Raw genomic sequence first — 20,713 nt, 5'->3', positions numbered from 1 at the left:
CACCCCTCAATGTCTACTGCAGCACTGTTTACAATAGCCAGGTCATGGAAGCAACCTAAACGTTCACTGACAGAGGAATGGATAAATAAGATGTGGGACATATATACGATGGAATATTACTCAGCCATAAAAAAGAACAAAATAATGCCATTTGCAGCAAAATGGATGGATCTAGAGATTATCATACTAAGTAAGTCAGACACAGAAAGACAAATATCATATAATATCACTTATATGTGGAATCTAAAAAAAGGGTACAAATGAACCTTCAGAGGTAATTCAGAACTATCTATGATAAAGTCACACAGAACTGGGTTTAATCCCTGAGACTGTCTTTACTCGCTGTGAGACTTTAGATAAACCACGTGATTTCCCTGTCAGTTTTCTCTTCTGTGAAGTGGGGCAATGACAACACCCCAATGGGCTTTTGATAGAGATGACCTGAGGTGACACATGTGCTTGCTGCCACCTAGTTCATATTTAAATACTCAATCAGTGACAACTTATTATTTATTAATTAGCTGTTTTGATGACTAATTTTATGTGTTGACTTGGCTAAGGCTATGGCGCACAGGTGTTTGGTCAAACACCAGTCTAGATGTTGCTGTGAAGATATTTTTTACATGTGGTTAACATTTAGGTTAGATTTTGAGTAACAGGGGTGGGCCTCATTCAGGTAGTCAAAGGGCTTAAGAGGAAAGACTAAGGACCCCCAAAGGAAGAAGGCTTTCTGCCTCCAAACTCAGGACTGCACCCTCAGCTCCTGTGGAATCCCCAGCCTACTGTCCTGCCCTGGGGATTCTGGCCTGGCCCACCCCAGGCACGTGAGCCAACTCCTTAAAATGAATTTCTCTCCATCTCTACACCACACACACACCACACACAACCCCACACACACCACCCACCCACCCACCCACCCTTACTGGTTGTTTCTCTGGAGAACCCTGACTAATACAGCTATTAAGTGGCACTCAACAAGGATCAGAGACTAAACCAAGAAAATGGCCCTGGTGAATCAGGTCATAAGACCAAAATCAATCTCACAAAGAATGGGTCTTATCTGTATAGTGGAGAAAACCTGAGAGGAGGGCTTAGGAATCCACAGGCACTATGTACACTCACTTTGTCATCCAGATCATCATCGCTTTCATCCATCTCCTCCTGTCGAAGATTCCACTCATATTCTACGTGGACATGTGGATTGAACTTTCCAGATTTAGCCTGGGAAAGCTGAAAGTAACAGCAGGTGTAACCGCTGTAATTTAAATGCCACGCACCCGGACATTATATAAACACTGAGCAAATCCCACCTCATTCCTGGTTTCAGATTCGTCACCAGTAGCTGCACTGCAGGCAAAATTCTGATTATACAAACGGGACTGCCACAGGACAGACTGAAGAGGAATTGCAAAGAATTATGGGCGGAGCCTTTTTAATTCTGGTAACGTGACTTCTCTCCAAAATTAAAAGCTTTCTCAATATTATTAAAATGAGCCTCAAAACCGCAAATTCCCGCTGGAAGGCAAAATCAGAGTCACTGAAGTGCGAGAGGTAGGCCTTTAAAGTCAGACAGTCCTGGTTCCACCCATGGCCCACTTTCTTAGTCATAAAATGGGGCAAGGGTAACTCCAACTTCCTTAAAGCATTCTTGTAAAAATAAAGACGTACAACTGCTGGGCCTGGGTACTTGGCACTTAGCAGGAACTCAAGGGAATGTAGCTTATCTTTCCTATCTTATCCTTCCCTGTGGTTAAGAGAATCATGCTCTACGCAAAGGCCCAGAGGTGTAAGCGAGAACTAGTGGGACCGGAGGTGAGTGTGTACACAGGATGGGGAGGGGAGGGCAGGGCACTGGACATTCTGAAAACCATTACACCCTGAACTTTACTTGCCCAATTTCTGGAACTGGCTTCCCAAGTAATTCTTTCAAAAAAAAATTATTTTTATTTTTTGGCTGTGCCGCACGGCTTGCAGGATCTTAGTTCCCTGACCTTAGTTCCAGGGATTGAACCCAGGAACTGCAGAGTTTTATCCACTGGACCGCCAGGGAATTCCCCAAATAATTCTCTACTGTTAAGCTACAGAGAAAGACTAATGTCTGGCAAACAAAAAAAGCAGCACCTTGGGACTTCCCTGGTGGTCGAGTGGCTAAGACTCTGTGCTTCCGCTGCCGGGGGCTCAGGTTCGATCCCTGGTCAGGGAAGTAAGATCCTGCCCCCGCCTGCCGTGTGGCACGGCCAAAAAAAAAAAAAAAGCAGTCTGTCTGGTAATAAGACCTCTCAAATGCCTTTTTGCTGCTACATTGTAACTGTACTCAAAAGACATGGATGACAAATTTATCATTTTACCATTTTTTCAAATATAGCCTGAGTGCTTATCTGAATTTCTTTAGCCAATGTTCAAAAAACAAAAAAAAAGAGAGAGAGAGAGAGAGACAGAGAATCTGCTTCTCTCACTCCAGTCGTGGTTTCACAGAACACCCTTTTAAGGCAGTTGGGCTCACCCGTCTCCCACTCCGCTTACCAGATCTTCACACTGGGTGGCCTTCAGTCTCTTCGCTATGTCCAGGGCAGTCTCTCCAGCCTGGTTAACTAAAACAGGCGGAATACAGTTGCATGATTATCTAAGATACATCTTGAAAAGGCAAAGAACAACACTCAGATGACAATGGAACAGGCATGTCTAGGTTTCAGCCAACTGAACGCTCTCACAGCAGTTATTAAGAGACGCTTGGCCACACTTACCGACATCCACGGTGGGCTTGCTCCTGAGAAGCAGCTTCAGGCACTCAGGTTTACCATACAGGCTACAGTAGTGCAGAGCCGTGTTCCCCAGGGCCGTCTGCTTATCCAGGTTCCCACTGAAAAATGAAAGTATTAGAAAAAAATGACTTGCTCTGTAACTTAAAACCACAGATTAACCACTTTTTCCCATGCTAACAACTGAGTCAAATTTGCGACCTACTTCTTATAAGCAGGGAAGATGATGATGTTTCTAACATGACACTTCCATTTGTAAGCAACATAATGACAATAACAGCATTTATTGAGTGCCTACTGTGTACGGGACAGACACACGTCTCTTATGTGTATTAGCTCATTTAGTCTTCACAACCACCTGATGGGGTAGGTATACTATAATCCTTATTTTTTAGATGAAAACAGAGAGGATGAAGTGCTTGTTTGCGAGATTATCGAGACACAGATGATGGAGCAGGGATTTGAACACAGGCAGTGTGTCTCTGGAGCCAGTGGTCTTAACCACTACACTGAACCACCTCTATGGAAGAGGCTGGGCGTTTGTACAATCTGGCTTGTGTCCAGGCACCGTTCTTCGTATGTGAGTTCAAATCCCCTCACTATTTTAATCCCTCTCCTTTGGATGAGCTCTAGTTCCTCCTCCTAATCTGTAGCTTACAGAACTACCCAACAAAGAATCCAGCAAGTCTAAACCTCCTGTGTTCACTATTATTCTCCTATTAGTATATCCTAAACTTGAATTAGCAATTGGGTCAGCCACACATACTGATCTCTTACTATGAACTTATAAACAATGAAAACTCACAGATCTGCTACCTTGTGCTGTTAAGTGTCCTCTCTTTCAACCTCCCTTAACGCAGCAGGTTTTGGACACAGAGATAGGATTTTACATTTATCTAGGCCAAGGGTTGGCAAACTACAGCCCACAGGCCATATCTGGCCCTCTGCTTGTTTTTGTAAATACAGTTTTACTGGAACATGGCCATGCTCACTTGTTTACATACTGATTGTGGCAGTTTTCACACTATGATGACAATGTTGAATGGCTGTGACAGACACCTCATGGCCTGCAAAGCCTATAACAGTATCTGCCTCTTTACAGAAAAAGCTTGCTGAGTCCTGAGGTAGGCCACCAATAGGGCTGGTCTGTGTTAACTCACAAGGCATATTCAGAGAAAACAAAAACCGTACCAGTTTTGTACAAGGAAGTCAACCAAATGGAGAGATGTCTGGTCTGCAGTTCGGACTGCAAGATGAAGGGCTGTCTCCCCGAGCTCCTAAAAGGAAAGGGTAAGTATAAATAGGGTGGTCAGAGGTTCTAGTTGGCCTAGACAGGCTTCGTTCAAGTCGGTTGCCCCAAAGTAATTATTAATAGCACCCCTTTCACTCTCAAATTGTCCTGATTCAGACACGATCACTTAATGTGTAACAGTCTCATTCTGTAGTGTTACAATAAAACGAGTCATCTTTTAAACCGATTTCCCGCATCCCTCTTCATCCTGATTTCAGTGAAGCTGTACCTGTCCGGGTTCCAGCAGCGGTTCCATTAGCTCTACCCCCTCTGCATAGACTTGAATTAGTGCAAGTAAATCCCTGGATTTGATGGCCTCAAGCAATTCGTTCAGTTTAGCTGATGAAGATGAACAGGTCTTCCGTGAAAATCTATGATCTACATACTTTGCAGTGATATATTCCTTCCGTACAGTCCTAAAATAGAGCAAAGCAAAATGAACTTATTTCCCAAGAGCTAAGAAAGATTTACATTTTCTGACAAACAGTTCTCTCTGAGAAGAGTTATTTTATCTTATTTATTTATTTATTTTTGGCTGCGTTGGGTCTTTGTTGCTGTGTGTGGCCTTTCTCTAGTTGTGGCGAGTGGGGGCTACTCTTCGTTGCGCTGCGTGGGCTTCTCATTGCGGTGGCTTCTCTTGTTGCAGAGCATGGGCTCTAGGCGCACGGGCTTCAGTAGTTGTGGCTCGCAGGCTCTAGAGCACAGGCTCAGTAGTTGTGGCGCCCAGGCTTCGTTGCTCTGTGGCACATGGGATCTTCCTGGACCAGGGCTTGAACCTGTGTCCCCTGCATTGGCAGGTGGATTCTCAACCACTGCGCCACCAGGGAAGTCCTGAGAAGAGTTATTTTAATTAAGATACACTTCTCTTCAACATTCCAGCAAACAGGTTTAGACCAAGTTTATGCTAGCAAAGACAGAATGAAGACACTGACAGGAAACTGAGGCTCAGCACAGCTGCCGTTGAAGCTCCAGAAGGACACAGACGGTGGTCTTTCTTGCCATGGATGACATGCCCAAAGCCCAAGTGGGCCTGGTGCATTTCTCCTTCTCCTCAGGACCTACCCCCTCTCCACTTCAGTTCAAGTGGTTCTGACCCCACCTCCCAGCTGCAGGGGTGAGTCTATGACCTCAGTGGCCTGATGGTCAACTTTGGGGAAAGGCTGAGATGGACGCTGGCTCAGAGGAAAGGAGAGACAAGAGTCAGGAGAGTGAGCTAAGGTCCAGATGATACTGTCTGACATCCTCAGTCCAGCTGTACCTGAACTCACCCGTTACATGAGCCAATTAATAAAAAGACAATGAATGGATTTTGGGTTCGAATCCTAGTCCTACAGCGAACCAGCTGTGCAACCTTAGGTAAACTACTTAATCTTTATGACCTTCAGTATTTTTTTTTTCATTTGAAAATGGGGATAATAACTCACTGGTATATTTTGAATTAAAGAACATATAGCAGCGAATAGGTGCTTTCCTCTTTCCAAGAGGGCTCTAATTCATGGGACACAAAATTTCTTGCTCAGAAATAGTCACTCCATGTGTGGTAGCTGTTACTGTTTCCCACATCCCACAGCCTGGAAACACTGTTTAAAATAGCGCTGATGCTTTTTTCTTTCCTTCTGGGTTGGCAGCAAAGAGCTGAGCTGGTTGACGGTGGCACAGAGCCTTTGGTGAGTTGCAGATTCTGCTCGGGAACCAAGATTGTACACTCAAGAGCTCCTTTATGCTTAGGTCAGAGTCCTCCTAGAACGGCCGTAACCTGATGAATTGGAAGACTTCCAGATACCTGAAAGGATGGCCTAAGCCTGGCTTCTGAGACTTGCTGTGTGTGACTTACATCAAGTTTGAAAGGCAGCTACTGTGTGGTGGATGGAGCGTCAGACTTAAGAACTAGATGGCTTAATTCAAGTCTGATACCACTTGCTACCTCCGTGACACTGGGTAAATCAAGTTCTCGCTCTGCCTCAGTTTCCTCACCTGTGACGTATTAGCAAGCATACCTGCCTTACTTACTACCTTCCAGGGAAGCAAGAGCACAGGTATGGAACAAAGAATGATGCACGGCTATGGGTTCATTTCTAAGCTTCCTTTCTACTCTTATCCAAGGCGGGTAGGACTAGCACCCCTGGCAGGGAGGTAGATCTAAACGGCAGCGAGCTCTGCAGGTGGGCTCCTGTGGCTCGAAGCATCACGCAGATGCTACCTGATAATCCAGCAGAAAAGATGCAGAGGGCACTGAGGTATTTGCCCCAGGTCACCTAGAAGACCACCTCCAACCCTGGCTCTGCAATTCTGTGGCTCCAGGAAGTGTCTGAGCTCTCACTAGGCAGGATGTGTTTAACCCTTTCTGGGTACTCAGAGTTATCTCTATCTAGTCCTCCGGCAATGAAAGGCTTTCTGGCATGGGGCAGTAGGGAGGGTGGAAAACAGACTCGTCTGAAAGTCTGGATGCCAAGAGTTCTAGATGAAAGACAACTTTCTCCTTTTGTCCCCCACCAAACCCGGTCCTTCCTACCTACCCTGGCTCAGATAACAGTACTGGCCATTTACCTAGATGCTCAGGCCAAAAACCGTGGGTGTCATCTGAACAATTCTCTTGAACACCCCATATTTAAACTGATGAGCAAATCCTGGTGGTTCTCCCTTCAAAATACATTGAGAACTGAATTGAGCTACTTTTCACCACCTCCACCGCTACCACCTTAGTCCAATTTACCTTTATTTCTCAGGGGATCTGGTATAAATTTCTCTTCAGTCTGTCCCCACCGCCCCCTATAGTCTGTCCTTCACTCATCAGCCACAGTTGGGTTTCTCAACCTCCATCCTCCTGACATTCTGCCTGGATAATCCTTTGTTACGGATGGCAATCCCATGCACTGTAGGATGTGTGGCAGCATCCCTGGTTTCTGTCCTCCGGATGCCAGCAGTACCTGCCCACGTCACGATGTAATGTGTCCAGACACTGCCAAGTGTCCTGTGGGGGCAAAGCTGCCCCAGTTGGGCATCACTGAGCCACAAGGATCCGTTTAAAACGTAACTTATCATGTCACTCCCTTTGTTTGACACCTTCTGCTCACACTTAGAATAATAATATCCAAAACCATTCCACGACCTGCAGAGCCCTACGTGTCTGGCCCCATCTCTGTGGCATCGCCCAGCACTCCCCTGGCTCAGTTCCCTGCAGCCTCACCTGCCTCCTTGTTATCACGTGAACACGCCAAGCCTGTCCCCCCACTTCAGGGCAGCAACACTTAACTGTCCACCTGCTTTGCCTGCTTGCTCACACCTGCCCATCATACCCTCTAGTTCTCAACTCAAATGTCGGGTCCTCAGATGCTCCCTGACCCCCTACACGTCAACCCCTCACCCTGTTATGTTTTCCTGCTGACACCAACTACCATGTGAACTGAGGTTATTGACTTTCTCATTCCCTGTGTTTTCCTCTCCCCAGTCAGAACGTTAGCGGGACGGGAGCTGCCTTGTTCACTACTGACTGTATCTTCAGCACTTGAAAGTGTGCCTGGAACATAGAAGCTGCTTAATCAAGTATGTGAGTGATTTAATCATGTTACAGGAGATTCACTCCATTCCTCTCGGCTGTGCCCAAATGAGAGAATAACAACAATAATGATGACAGCAGCAGTAAATACTCACTACATGCCCACAGCTGCTCTAAGCTCTTCTCATTAGTCCTCCCCACGCCCTAGGGAGTTGACACACTTTGAAGATGAGGAAACTGAGGCTCGGACAGTCAAAGCTACTTGCTCAAGATCACAGTTTAGGAAGTGGATCTGAACTCCCGGAGTCTGGTAACAGCGGCTACGTTAGAGATTTGGAGAATCATGAGCTCTTTGAAGGGGAAGGTCTGACGGAGGCCACAGAGCTGACGGGGCAGTGCTGATGCTGTCTCCCACGTGAAACGCAGGAAACCAAAACCCACGCTGTTATGAGATTTATCCTAAAGAAATGCCTTCGGGGTTTGGGTCACGTAAACACTTCAAAACCACTGGTGTGGGCAAGACTGGGCCGTGTGTGCGCTTGAGCACTTACTGTTACCACATTTGTGAAGTAACCCCGGATCACATTTGTTTGCAGGTGTTTTATGATCAAACTAGCTTCGGAAAGCCCTAGTTCTCAGTGTAATTTGAGCTCATTAGTGTGAAAAAGACATCCAAGCAGTGTTTGTGCTAGGACGATGCTTGAAGGTTGCTGTTAAGTCAGACGCCCCCCCAGATTAGCTTAGGATATTATATTCAATATAGGCCCCCAACATCCCTAACTTTTCTTCTGTGACACTTACCACAACTATGACTAAATGATATCACTGTTTAATTTCTTGGTTGACACCTAGCTTCCTCTCTAGGCTCTAGGTGTCACGAGGACAGGGTTTATATCTAGTTTGTGTTTTGACATTTCCCCAGCATCTGACATAATATGAGGCACAGACTAAACGTACAATATGCATTTGTCAAATTCAAGAAAAGACAAATACCAAGAGGCCTCTGGGAGATCGAATTTTGTGATTTCAGGATGAAGAAAACATGTTCCTCGAATGTGCCCCATAAAGTGCTTTGCAAATTTGGTGCCTGAATAATCAACCACCCAGGAGGGGCTGGCATAACATTTCGGCTGGCGTCTACTTCACAAAGGCTTCCCTGATCACTCGAGTCGGAATTAAATCTCTTTTCTCCTATTTATCCCCAGGATTTAACATTTTAAAGTGTAAATTCAATGTAAACCTTTTTGAATACGCTTAAAGATTCACATGACTCAACAATAAAAATGATATCAAGAAGTGTTTACTGAGGGGGTCCTACGCCCACCCCGGAGGAAGCGCTTTCATTAGTTTCCTGGGTATTTGCCAGTGTTTCTTCAAGCAAACCCAAGTTTAAATAAATATATATGTTTATGTGTGTTCTTCACTGTCCAAATCTATTTGGTGTCTGAGTCCAGATATTGAGTAGCGAGAGTTCACAGTGAGGGATTAATCAGTAGAAGTACCCAAAATCTGGCTCCTGAGTTTGGACAGTGTGCCTGGGTCGGGGGTGTGGGGGCCTCTGTGCACTTGTTCCCATGCCCTCCACCCTTCCCTGCCCCAAAGGCAGCGTGCCGTGAACACTGCACTGCACCTTGATGTTTTCACTTGACAGTAATCCTGGAGATCATCCCAGATCAGGACAGAAGAAGCTTCCTATTCCTGTTTACATCTCCAAGGGGTTCTGCTGTGTGGTCATACCACAGAATATTTCATCCTGTATCTGTAGGTAGACACTTGCTTTGTTCCTAATCCTTTTCCATTACAGAACAGGAAGAACTTCCCAGAAGTGGGGTTGCTGAGCCAGGGTAAATAAATCTATAATCGTGATGAATATGGCTAATTTGCCCCTTATGGAGAGTGTACCATTTGTACTCCCACCAACAACACAGGAGAGGAGATGTCTGTTTCCCCACAGTCTGGCTGAGTGGGCTGTTAAGCGTTTGGCTTTTTGCCAATCTGACAGGAATCTCCCGTTGCTTTTGTATGTCTCTTATTTATCACAACATGTGAGGATTAAGAGATAATTGTCCTTACGAAGATTTATCCTCCACAGAGCAGCTGCAACTACCTAGGGAAAGGTGATGATGAAAATAATCGGGTCATTCCAGAAATATGTTTCAAACACTTTACTTTTCTCTGCTTTTTCCTCGTAATGAAATTTCCTCTGGGGAAAAAAAATACTACAACCACTGAGAAGTTTTGGGGAGAGTAGAAGAACAATTATAGAACAGTAAAGAATTCATTGTATTAGAAGTACTTACATATCACTTGAAGGGGTGGGTTTTGGTGAGGGGCTGGGTAAATTTGCTTCCATAATATCATTAAAACTATTGTTTCCTACATTCTTGGCCAGCTGTAACATAAACAAAACACAATATAGCAAACTCCTTACTACTAGTTTAAAAGTTTCCTATTACTTGCTTTTGAGATTTCTGAATACGAATTTTCCCTCATGTGACTCAAAATACAAACTGCCCATCCATCTGGTCAACAGATAACTTACTGAGCACGTACTCGGTGCCAGGCACTGAACTTCCGAGTGCTGGAAATACAGAGATGGGTAAACCATGTTCCCTGCTATAGGAGCTAATGGACTAGTGGAACCGTGGATAAGAAAACTAATAATTTTCACAAACATAATGTGATAAATGTTAGACTAGAATAGGATGTGGTCCTACACATACACATACACACACACACTATAACACTATATGATATTAGACAGCAGATTCCAAATATGAATCTAGGTTAAATGCTTAATGAACAGCAATAGCTTTTCAATTACCACCACAACTCATTTTTAGATAAAGCAGATTTACTGTTATCGGACAGAAAAGAATGTAGGATTCCTTTGTATTTGGGGTACCAATTAAGATGCTGTAGGCAATTAATGAAGAGGCCCCAGGAACCATTTTGCTTCTGGCTTCAAGACCCTTCCAAGAAAATTTGTCCTGAAAGGCTTTTGGTCATTGAGATAATTTGGGGATTGATGTGAAGTTTATGAAACATTCATGTGATCAGGTCTCTTGGATTTATCACATAGTTAAGTGTTTACGATGGACTGACACCGTTTTCATACTAAAGAAGAATGTTTCAGGTATTAGGTCTGAGCCTCTTCTCTATGATCCTGAAGTGAATAGGGAGCCGTGTATCAGTATGATACTTTCTAAATCAAGGGGCTCATGCAACACAAGACAGACCATCATTGCTTAATGGGTGCTCAGATGACAAAGGCTGCTGGCTGGGTGACTGACTGCCCTGACTCTGGGGTACTTTGCTCCAGGCAAGGCTAGTGATAAGTTAGGCTTTCAGATTTTTTGAGCCCCAGGCACACTCAGGTCCTGATCAAGAGCCTCCTGTGTGAGAAGAAGCCCTACTTTACTTCAAACCCTTTCACCCTTAGCAGAAGGACTCTCTCACAGGCACCAGGGTTCCAGTTATGCAAGACAGGACTGATGGCCACAAGGTATTATAGGAGATGCCAAGTGGGCCTTTCCTTCCTTCATTTGGTGAACCGTGGGACCAGTTTAACTTGGACCTGATGAGGGCCCCCTTTCCATATTATAAAGCTATACACCATAATGGCACACAAGTTTTTCCCTGACTACCTAAAGAAGTTATGGGTTAAGGAGTGGTTGGTTTATGACAGTAGCTAACAGGCCACTCTCAATTCATGTGTACTGTTACAAACTTACAAACAGTAAAAATAGAGAAAAACTCTTTGGTCATTATCTTTAACAACATAAGCCACTAGATAAAGTGAACATGTGAGTTCAACATCTAACTCCCTTTACTGCTATGACAGTGAATCATATAAAAACTATTCCAAAAGAAAAAAAGCAGCTTTGAAAAAGCCTATCCTAGAAGAAAAGAGCCATTTAGTGGAGCTAATTATAGAAATGTATGATTCGCCAGTTCTTCAATCAGGAAATAGAAACAGTCAACGTTACATACCACAAAATTTACATTTTAAATACTTATGTAAATTCATTAAATTCAGGAACTAGAATTCTTTGTACTCAGCAGAAACAAAAACCCCCAAAGCAATATATTAAATATATTCATGACAGGTCACTACTTACCAAGAGTTCAGAAGTTCCTAATTTGTCTAGTTCCAAAGACTGAATGCGAGAAATATGAACCCCCATTTCCCTATGGATGCCGGAACATTCTATACAGGTCAAAATCCCCAAGTTGGTTGAAAGCCAGGTGGGTTCTGTGGAAAGGATTTTGAAGACAAGATATCTAATTTTTAGTGTGCCAACTACAGAGGAAGCTAAAACAGTAGTAAAATTTGTTAAAAACTATAAGGGAAAAATTTAAATGGAAGAAATGGGTGCTTGCAGTTTAGCTTAGGGGCTATTATAAAAACTAATAGCTTGTTAGAGAGCAAATTTTAAGACAAATTTTAAAACTATTCCTTCAATACTGAATTGAAAATATTTTTGTGAAAATGTGAGAAAGACTTTGCACAGGAGGCCGAGGAAACACCCTGACAGTGGTAGATTAAAGGCCTTCTAAGTACAGCTCACAACGGACTGGGTTCTACAGCCATCGTTAACCTCCACGCTACAACTCACCTTAACCCATCATCGTGGTTATGCCTTCTCCACAAGTACCTCTTGGTAATAAGATAGCTTTTTCTACAACCCCCAAGGGCCCCAGAGCACAGCCTCCTCTGCCATATCCTGACACTGTGTCAGTCACTATCACACACGTACACAAAAGCAGAAGATGTGAGACTTGCCTCTGAGGTGCTTATGGCCTGTTGTATACAGGAGCCCATCTGCACTAGTAAAACAATTAAAAAGTAGATCATAATGCTTAAGGATAGGTTTGCATGACATTCTGACCCCAACTAGATGTGTGACCTCAGGCAAGTCACTCAACTTCTCTGATTCCCCCAGTTTTCTCGTCTGTGAGATGGGGATAATATTAGTTATCTTGCTCAGAGAGATTCTGTGAGGATTCAGTACGTAAAGACCAGCAAAACAAATATCACAATCCTTATTATAACGTAAGCATTCGATAAACGTTAGCTACTGTCAATACCTAAGTAACACAGATGCCATTTGAGAACAGAAATTTGGAGCAAGGGGACACCAGTGTGAGGTTGGGGAGGTTTTACTGAACGGAAAGAAAGGTACCGTGTGCCAGCCAATGTCATATACGCCATTTCACTAAGCCCTCATAACAGCTGAGGTTTGTTATTCCACTTTCAGGATGAGGAAACTGAAGATCAGAATAGTAAAGGGACTTGGTATGAGGTCATCCAGGGTCTGAGAAGCAGGCGGGTGATTCAAAACCAGGATGATGGACTCCATGTCCAGTGCTCTCCCCTTACTGTCCATTCAACTGGACCTTACGGGAAAGGTGGCATTTTGGCAGGTGCCATTTAGGGAGAGCAGGTGAGAGCTTCCCAGGTAGAGCAAACGGAAGGGGTGAAAGCACTCAGAGGTGGGACCATTCAAGCTGGGCATACATGTGTCTGTGTCCACAAGGAGATTAAGGCATTTAAATAACTTGCTCATTTATATTCTACAGGAAGAGAAGGAATGTTTAACAAGCGGCTCAAGTCTGGGGGCAAATACCTGACGAGCCACAGTCACAGCAGACATCATTGCCTGGGAGCCGCTGGACGTCCTCAATGATGGCTTTCGTCAGGTCCTCCAGGCTGTTCTCCCCCGTGCTCTGCTCTCCACGGAAGGCCATGGTGAGGGCCTCTTCTTTGCTGTTCGTCAGCACTGATATCCACCTGTTGTCAGAAACAGGAGGAGAAAACATAAGAGCCTGGTTGGCCATTGCATTCTCCTTCCCCTGCAAAAGAATCTGTTTTCATGCAGAATTGGCAAAAGAGACCTCCCCATAGCAATACAAAGAATGGAAAACAACACACAGGAGAGAGCTAGGAGATGAGAGGAACAGATGAGAGGGTGAATATCAATAACCAAGGGCTGCGCGAATACATAGGCGCCTGCATTTCCACGGAGACAGAATATAAAGGGAACGTCAGAACGAAGAGGACTCAGAGTGGGACCAACCTAGTGCAAGGATGAGAAGAACAGGTCAGAAAGGAATAGGAAGCAGGAAAGAGAGTTTAGCAAAAGGCATTGTTTTCTGGGAGTCCTTGTCAGCGGGGGCACTTAAAAGTGAAAGTGAAGGGGTATTTCATTTTCCATGAAGATTCATGCTTATGAAAAAGGTACATTAACAATGGAAACATGATGTTTATTTTATGAAATGAAAAGTGCAGGCTATTAAAATATATGTACAGCATGACCACAATATGTACCCAACAGAATAACCCTTTGCTACTAATCTATGCATAAAACAACCTAAATACCCAATAACAGGGGTTGACTGACAAAACCTGAAATAACCACAAAGTGGACTAGTTAACCAGGTATTGAAATTTAAGTTTCCAACTAATTTTTGGATGACTCTGGGGGAATGATCACAATATATTGCTTTGTGAAATAAACAGGAAAAAAACTGTCATATGACATAATCTCAAATTTAAATGTATTTGTGAATTATATATTTTGTTTGGGGAAAAAAGGGATAGAAAGAAATTCACCAAAATACTGGTTGTCTCTGAGTGATTTTTTGTAGAAAAAAACAGATAGATGGAACGCTTGACTCTTTTTCTGTAATTGTTTGAATCTATGAGTTATATTACTTTCATGAATGAGGAACAAAAGCCAAATTAACTTTTTTAGAAGAAAATGAAAAACAACAAAAAAATGAGAACAAATGGTGGTTTAGAAATGTTTTTCATTTCATTTGAATAAGTAATAGAGACAGCAATGAGAATTAAAAACCAAAGCAAAGTATTGATACCTGGAATAGGTGAACTGCAAGCCATACCTTTGACTCTAGGTGGCGCTCACCCTCACTGTTGTGAGAAAAAGGATCTGCTATGAAGCAGAAAACCCAACAACTGTTCAGGAATGGAGGGGATGGGGTGGGCATTTAATACCTTTTAAGTTAAATAATATTTTTTCTATCATTAGTCTCAAGTTAGAAACTAGAAATTGTTCTGTTAAAAACAAGTCAAGAATCTGGGTTCCACGGGGCAGATCACTGTGCATTTATCAGCAGCAGCATTGATGATGCTGGAGTTTTCACTTGACTGCAGAAGCCTCTATTTTGCTTTCCTTAGGCATTTTGAGATTTAGGCTATCTGATATTACCAGTATCTACTATGTGCCACGTACTTGTAATTTTTGAAATATAATCCGCCAACAAGCCTCTGAGTTAGTGTTTATAATGCTTTAAAGAAACAGAAGCCTAGAGAGATTCAGTGACTTGCCCAAGGCCCTAGAGCGGGACTGGTGTCAGACTGCGAAAAGAAAACAGTTCTGTTGACACCCTTTTTCCAGACTTCCTTCTCTTATGCCACATTTGCCTCTTTATTTGAAAACTCCTGACAAAGAAAGAAATTAAAAAAGTTTGCCATGATAATCTGAAAATACATATTTAAAGGACAATTCATTTTCTGGAGGAATAATTCAAATTTGGTGAAATGGCTACATTTCAAAAGGGTCAAGAATCAAAGCAACTATTTCTGAAAATTCTTCAAAAAGCTTTAAAATTATTTTAAAGTAACAGGCATACAAAAAAAGTATTAAGAAATAAAATAGTGCATAACGGTGTTTTAATACTTTAAAAGTCACTTTGAGTTTATAGGAGTAAAAAAAAAAAAACTGGCACTGTATGAGAAGCTTTACACATTTTACCTCAAGTCTCAAAATCCTGCAAGCGAGGGCTAGAACCCATCTTTCTGACAAGAAGGCCGAGGCGGGATGATCTTTCCAAGGTCACAAAGACTAGAAGTCAAGTCTGCCTGCCTTTAAACATGCATCTGCTCTTCTGTTGTACCTGCCTCCTTCCACAGTGAGATGAGAAAGGATTTCTCTGTTCAATTCACTGGACACTTTCACATGAGAAAACAACTCAATGAGGCAGTGAAAATTCCTCCGTGTAACTTGGAGGAAAATAAACATCTTTCCGTGCAGGATGCCAGGACGTCTTCATCAAAACCAAGTCCCCCCCATCACTACCACCAGCACCCAGAGAGAAGGCAGAAGGTAGCCATTCCACTCCACCAAGTATGAATTACTTGAACACTGAATAAACCCCTCCCAAATGCATATGATGGGATTAGAAATGAAGAAGGCACAGTCCTTGCCCTCAAGAAGCTCTAAGTCTCCAGAGGGCTTGGGCTGAGCCAGGGGATCCAGAGGGGTGTGAAGTGGGTGCGGGGCAGGAGGGAGGGAGCAAAACCCCCAGGGTGGTGTGACTTGAGCAGAACCTTGCAGGGGGCACCTGAGTTTACTGAGCACCCTAGACAGAGAGGAGAGACACATGTGAAGGCCCAGAGGTGAGAAATAACCACCAGGATTCTCAGTAAAAAAAAGAAAACTTAAAGGTATACTGTACAGGACAGAGAGATGCTTCTTCAATTTAAGGCATCGTGCTGTTATTTCAGAGCTACTTACGCTACATAATCCTGCTCATCTTCTGCCTGAAAGTGATACGTCCTATTATCTAAAATACAAAAAAAGAGAAAAAAGCAAAACCTTAGAAAGCAGAATACCTTAGGTATTAATGCAAATTTTGAAAGTTCCTGCGGGGTGGGGAACACATTAAAAGCAGGATTTTAATATAATTTTATTTTTGCAACATTTTGTTTTAGCAGTTACACGATTCACTTTGTCAATATTATTTTTCTGAAGGGCAACAAGAATACAACAAAATAACTGCGAACACCACGTGAATGCCTAGCACTTCTTTTGAAAAACAAGTGGGAAGGGGGACGGGTCCCTACCTGGTCAGGTGGATCTCGGTGACAAATCGGAGAGTGCTACCAGCGAACTCAGTATTCTACTTTCCCTTTTCAGTTTGCCTTTCACTGGCTTTTCTTTTTAAAAAATTCCTTTCCAGAAACGATAAATAACTCGCAGGGCAGCCCTGACAAGCAGGCACATCCTGCCCCAGGTTCCTCTCTGGTTGAATCAGGCTTCAGGGAAGAAGGGCTCAAGCCTTGCTGGAGGATCATCCTCAAGCTGCGACCCAGGTAAGGAGAGGGCAGCTTAACTTGGATAGTTTGGGCAGGTGTACATGAGGGAAGCTCTTCCTTAAAATGTGGGATCTGCTAGAATGTTTCTACATACTGAGGTCAAACTACCACTGACTTACCACCTTTACTTACTAGCCAGTCACTCACTACGTGACTGCTCCAGGGTAGGCCCCCCTCCCCATCTCCCTGAGAGAGAGGAACACGCCACAGGTAGTAGAGCCCAAGCGCCTCGGCTGAATCCCTGCTTTACCACTGAGACCTTGTGTAAGTTGCTGAACCTCTGAGTCTCAGGTTTTTCTTCTGCGAAACAGGAAACTGACAGGGCTTTTGAGAGGTTTGCCCATGTTTATAAAGCACCTGGCACATATTAGACATTCAATAATTATTATTAATAACCTATGGATTCTCAAATTGAGGGGTTCTTAACTTTTGAAGTCATAGTATAATTCCAACTTTTCGTATTTCTTTCTCATCAGTAAGCCAAGAAATCTCACGGTCATAAAAATCATGGGGAATCTGAACTTCAGTAGGTGCTGTAGAATCCAGCTTAGACTCTACTCAGAGTCTCACAACTGAGTCCATCTTTTGGGCTGGGACTGCTTTTTCCATTCTCAGGACTACATCAGAAGGATTTCAAGGGACAGGAAAGTATTTTTGTGCTCTACACATAGATCATAGGCTGTTGGTTGGCCTGTCCTGTGGGGCTCTACAGAGAAGGATGAACACCGAAGCTCAGTGCTGGAGGATTTCAGAATATTTGTGAGTCACTTTATCAGCACTGCCATCCTCTTCCTTTACAAAGAGATGTCCCCGCAGCTACCGCGAACACCCATGGGACCAGTGAAAGCACAGGGAGCCAGACTGGAGGAAAACAATCTCCCCTCACTCTGAAGACTGTGAGAATACAGGCCATCAGTTGGGGGGTGGGTGGGTCACTGCGCAACCTCATAACATGAGAAAAACATACTCTGACCCGCGGAATAAGACAGTGACAGAGCACAGTGTCACTGATTCATGAAGTCAGAAGGCAGTTCTGCCTGGAAGCAAGGAAATGGTTTTTCCTTTCAGGGCTTGATTCTGCAGCTGGGCAAATCAGCTGGACAGACACAGTGGCACACCTGTGTTGTCAAGTCTACGTCTGCGCATCTCAACCACAGGTACATGTTGGAATCACCCGGGGACTTCTGAAAAAACACCTGTGTCTGGGCCTCACACCAAAGACTGATTCAGCAGATGTAGGAGAGAAATGGGAGTGTGCTTACAAAAATCCTTCCAGGGGGATAAAGCTGTGTACTTGTGGCCAAGAACTGGTCTGGTTTACTGCACAAATCTAGATTCTACTCCACTGCAGTCAGATCTGACACGGTTATGCCTTCCCACCTGCAGGTGGGCTCCGTGCAGAGAGGCCCAGGGCTCTTCTCAGAGCTGTGTGTGTAGTACAGCAAGGAGCCCTGCTTGGGAAAGCTGCGGTTTCCAACCCAGAGAACGGGAATAGGCTGGTGGCAGAATCCACAATAACTGACTCGGAGAAAAAGGACTCACGTGATATCAGGTCAAAAGACTTCTTGTCCTCGGCATTTGGTTTCACCTGACAGGTGAGAAGGTTCAGCTTGGCGGGTTGCCTGTTAGACTGGACACAAGACGAAAGGGAGAAGTTACGGGCAGCACTAGCTGTTCCCCACAGGCCCAGGGCCCCGTGGGGCAGGTGTGTAGGGTCATGATAGATTTGATAAGTTCTAATTCACCCCATCAGAATTCTGAACCTCGTTAAAGAAGGAAAAAAAATGTTAGGTGGCCTACTAAATGTCTTTTAACTGTGTATAAACATCCTGGTGACTAATCAGAATGGAATCGAGATAATCCATCTCACTTTCAATGAAGAGTGGGTATGACCCATGGAAATGTGCCTTTCTGGAACCTACACATACACAAGCTCAAAGAGGTGGCACTTTTCATTACTGCATCTTCCTGTGAAATGTAGCTGAGTGTATTTCCTTCATTCACTCAAAATGACCCCAGTAACCAATCACCCCAAACCCAATGTCTCAGGCATCCACAAATTTTGGTTACAACACGAAATTCACATTACTTCTCCCAAAAGTACAACTACTACCGATGAGACATTGCTTAACGAGCCCCAAAATCTGGAGAGAGGGAAAGATGATGAGGATTTCCCATCACTTTCCAGCAAATCTCTTGGTCACACGTATAATTCACACAGAGCCTGCAGTATCTAAATAGTCATGCTAATGTAGGCTTTACTTAAAAGGAGTCTCGCCACATAATCATTCTGGTCAAAACTCTTTCTTGCCCTCCTGCCCACATGTGTCCAAGATCACAGGCTGGCCAATGGTGAATGCCAGCTTCCGGAAGGAGCTGACCAAGGAGTGAAGTGCCTGAGTGCCTGGGCTGGGCTTTGTTTGAACAGAAGTCTGCAGAAATAAGCAATGAACTCTTTAGTCAGGCCTGCATGCCTACCCCAGCTGACAGTCATGATTCTGAAAATCTCCATGCCAGGAGCACTTCCACCCATCCAACTTAAGTCTTTAGGGAAAGCAGAGGGGGAGAGGGTAGAGATAGGTCCCATCAGTGGCTTATGATCAAGAATATTTCAACGACACATGCTGAGCCTCTCATTCTCAATAATGGGCACCAGACACTTCATTTCCGTTTACCTTCCTGTGCTTTCTGGACAACTTCTGAGATCCTCCTCTGTGGTTTCAAGATTAGACACAGAAAGCAACACGTTTTGTCCTGAGTCTATCTGTTCCAAAGCAAGCTCTCTGGGGGGAGGAAGTGAGAGACCCCCAGGGATTTCATATTCTTTGCATGTACATGTGACTTAGACATGGAAACCAGAAGTAAAGTCCTGTACAGGACGGTTTTGCCTAAGAGGAACCAGGGCTCGGGAAAGGATTTCTGTACTACAGACTGATTGCCAAACCCAGGATGGGGAGGCAGAAGGTTGTGGGCCTGAAACGTTTTCTTAGAATAGACCTGGCGTAGGGGTTGCTAAAGGCCCCCGTATCCAAAACCAGCAGCTGCAACCACAAACCTTGGCCGGGTCCACTGTAAAATAAACTGTTGAGTCCTCATCTTTTTGGGTGTTGATAAAATCACTGGATTTCCCATATGATCGACAAAGACATCTGACAGGCTGGAAAGGTAGCGAGCCTGGTTAATGGTGAGACTTTGTAGAATACCATGTTCCAATTTGGCATCCACATTTAAAGGAGGATGCAGAAAAGCTTAGGGAAGATCAACAGATGATTAAAGGAGTGGAAAACGGGAACTTTGAAGATGGTTTAAAGGCATTATTTAGTCAGAGGAAAGAGGCTGAGGAGTGACTTAATCATGGTCTGCAAGGACGTGAAGGGTTGTTACCGGGGAAGGTCTGCAGCTGTTTTCCATTTGCACAGAACTCAAATTGTCGAAGATTTGAGCCAGACATGAGGAAGAACTTCCCAAGTTTAAGTTGATTATGCATAATAAGAGGTTTCAAGTTTCTTAACCTAAGTAGAGAAACCTCTTTGAAAACCTTAAGAATTTTTGAGACACCATTCACATGTGAATGTGAAAGAGGGTTAACTAGATGATTTCTTTTTTCTTCCCAAATGTTTGTGACTCCACTGTTTCTGAACAACCAACAGACACAACCAAGTAACAGAGACAAAATTTTAAAAAAGGAAAAAATATTCAGTTAAGTATCAACCGATCCTGGGAAATGAAATAGCACCATTCATCTCTCATTTCAAAGCATGGGCTACTTCCAAGTACATTACCAGAAAGTTTCTGATGACAAGGGTTTTGTACAGTTTAAGTCACTGCAATGATTGACCCACAACTTCAGTGACAATGACATGTGACACTTATTCCCTTGGAAGCTTGTCAAGTCTGCTGGGCTGACATCTGCCACATCAACATCAACTTCACTTGACACAGACATGTCTTGCCTGTACATAGTATTCTCCCCCCAAATGCCAGTGAGACGAAGGACCTATCACCCCAAATGTGAATCTGAAGAGCAGAGAACACAATTTTTGACA

The 20,713-nt window shown here is 43.8% G+C and overlaps 1 protein-coding gene across 4 annotated transcripts in view; it reads right to left on the bottom strand.

Moving 5' to 3' along the window:
• ASAP1 (ArfGAP with SH3 domain, ankyrin repeat and PH domain 1) overlaps nucleotides 1-20,713 on the bottom strand; it is a 350,653-nt gene that overhangs the window by 35,073 nt on the left and 294,867 nt on the right. For 3 of the 4 annotated variants that reach the window (XM_036830057.1, XM_036830054.1, XM_036830055.1), the window contains 10 exons: nucleotides 18,210-18,297; nucleotides 16,087-16,135; nucleotides 13,177-13,340; nucleotides 11,668-11,801; nucleotides 9,847-9,938; nucleotides 4,280-4,466; nucleotides 3,951-4,036; nucleotides 2,745-2,860; nucleotides 2,524-2,591; nucleotides 1,123-1,230 (listed from right to left, as the gene is read on the bottom strand). In XM_036830057.1, coding sequence (XP_036685952.1) covers nucleotides 1,123-1,230; nucleotides 2,524-2,591; nucleotides 2,745-2,860; nucleotides 3,951-4,036; nucleotides 4,280-4,466; nucleotides 9,847-9,938; nucleotides 11,668-11,801; nucleotides 13,177-13,340; nucleotides 16,087-16,135; nucleotides 18,210-18,297 — 1,092 coding nt within the window. The remainder of the gene's footprint in view (nucleotides 1-1,122; nucleotides 1,231-2,523; nucleotides 2,592-2,744; nucleotides 2,861-3,950; nucleotides 4,037-4,279; nucleotides 4,467-9,846; nucleotides 9,939-11,667; nucleotides 11,802-13,176; nucleotides 13,341-16,086; nucleotides 16,136-18,209; nucleotides 18,298-20,713) is intronic. The other variant, XM_036830056.1, reaches the window with a different exon arrangement.

The sequence above is a fragment of the Balaenoptera musculus genome, chromosome 17 (genome assembly GCF_009873245.2).
Source record: "Balaenoptera musculus isolate JJ_BM4_2016_0621 chromosome 17, mBalMus1.pri.v3, whole genome shotgun sequence".
Classification (NCBI taxonomy): domain Eukaryota; kingdom Metazoa; phylum Chordata; class Mammalia; order Artiodactyla; family Balaenopteridae; genus Balaenoptera; species Balaenoptera musculus.
Note: the sequence above shows the minus strand (reverse complement) of the source record. Positions and strands in the feature narration are given on the sequence as shown.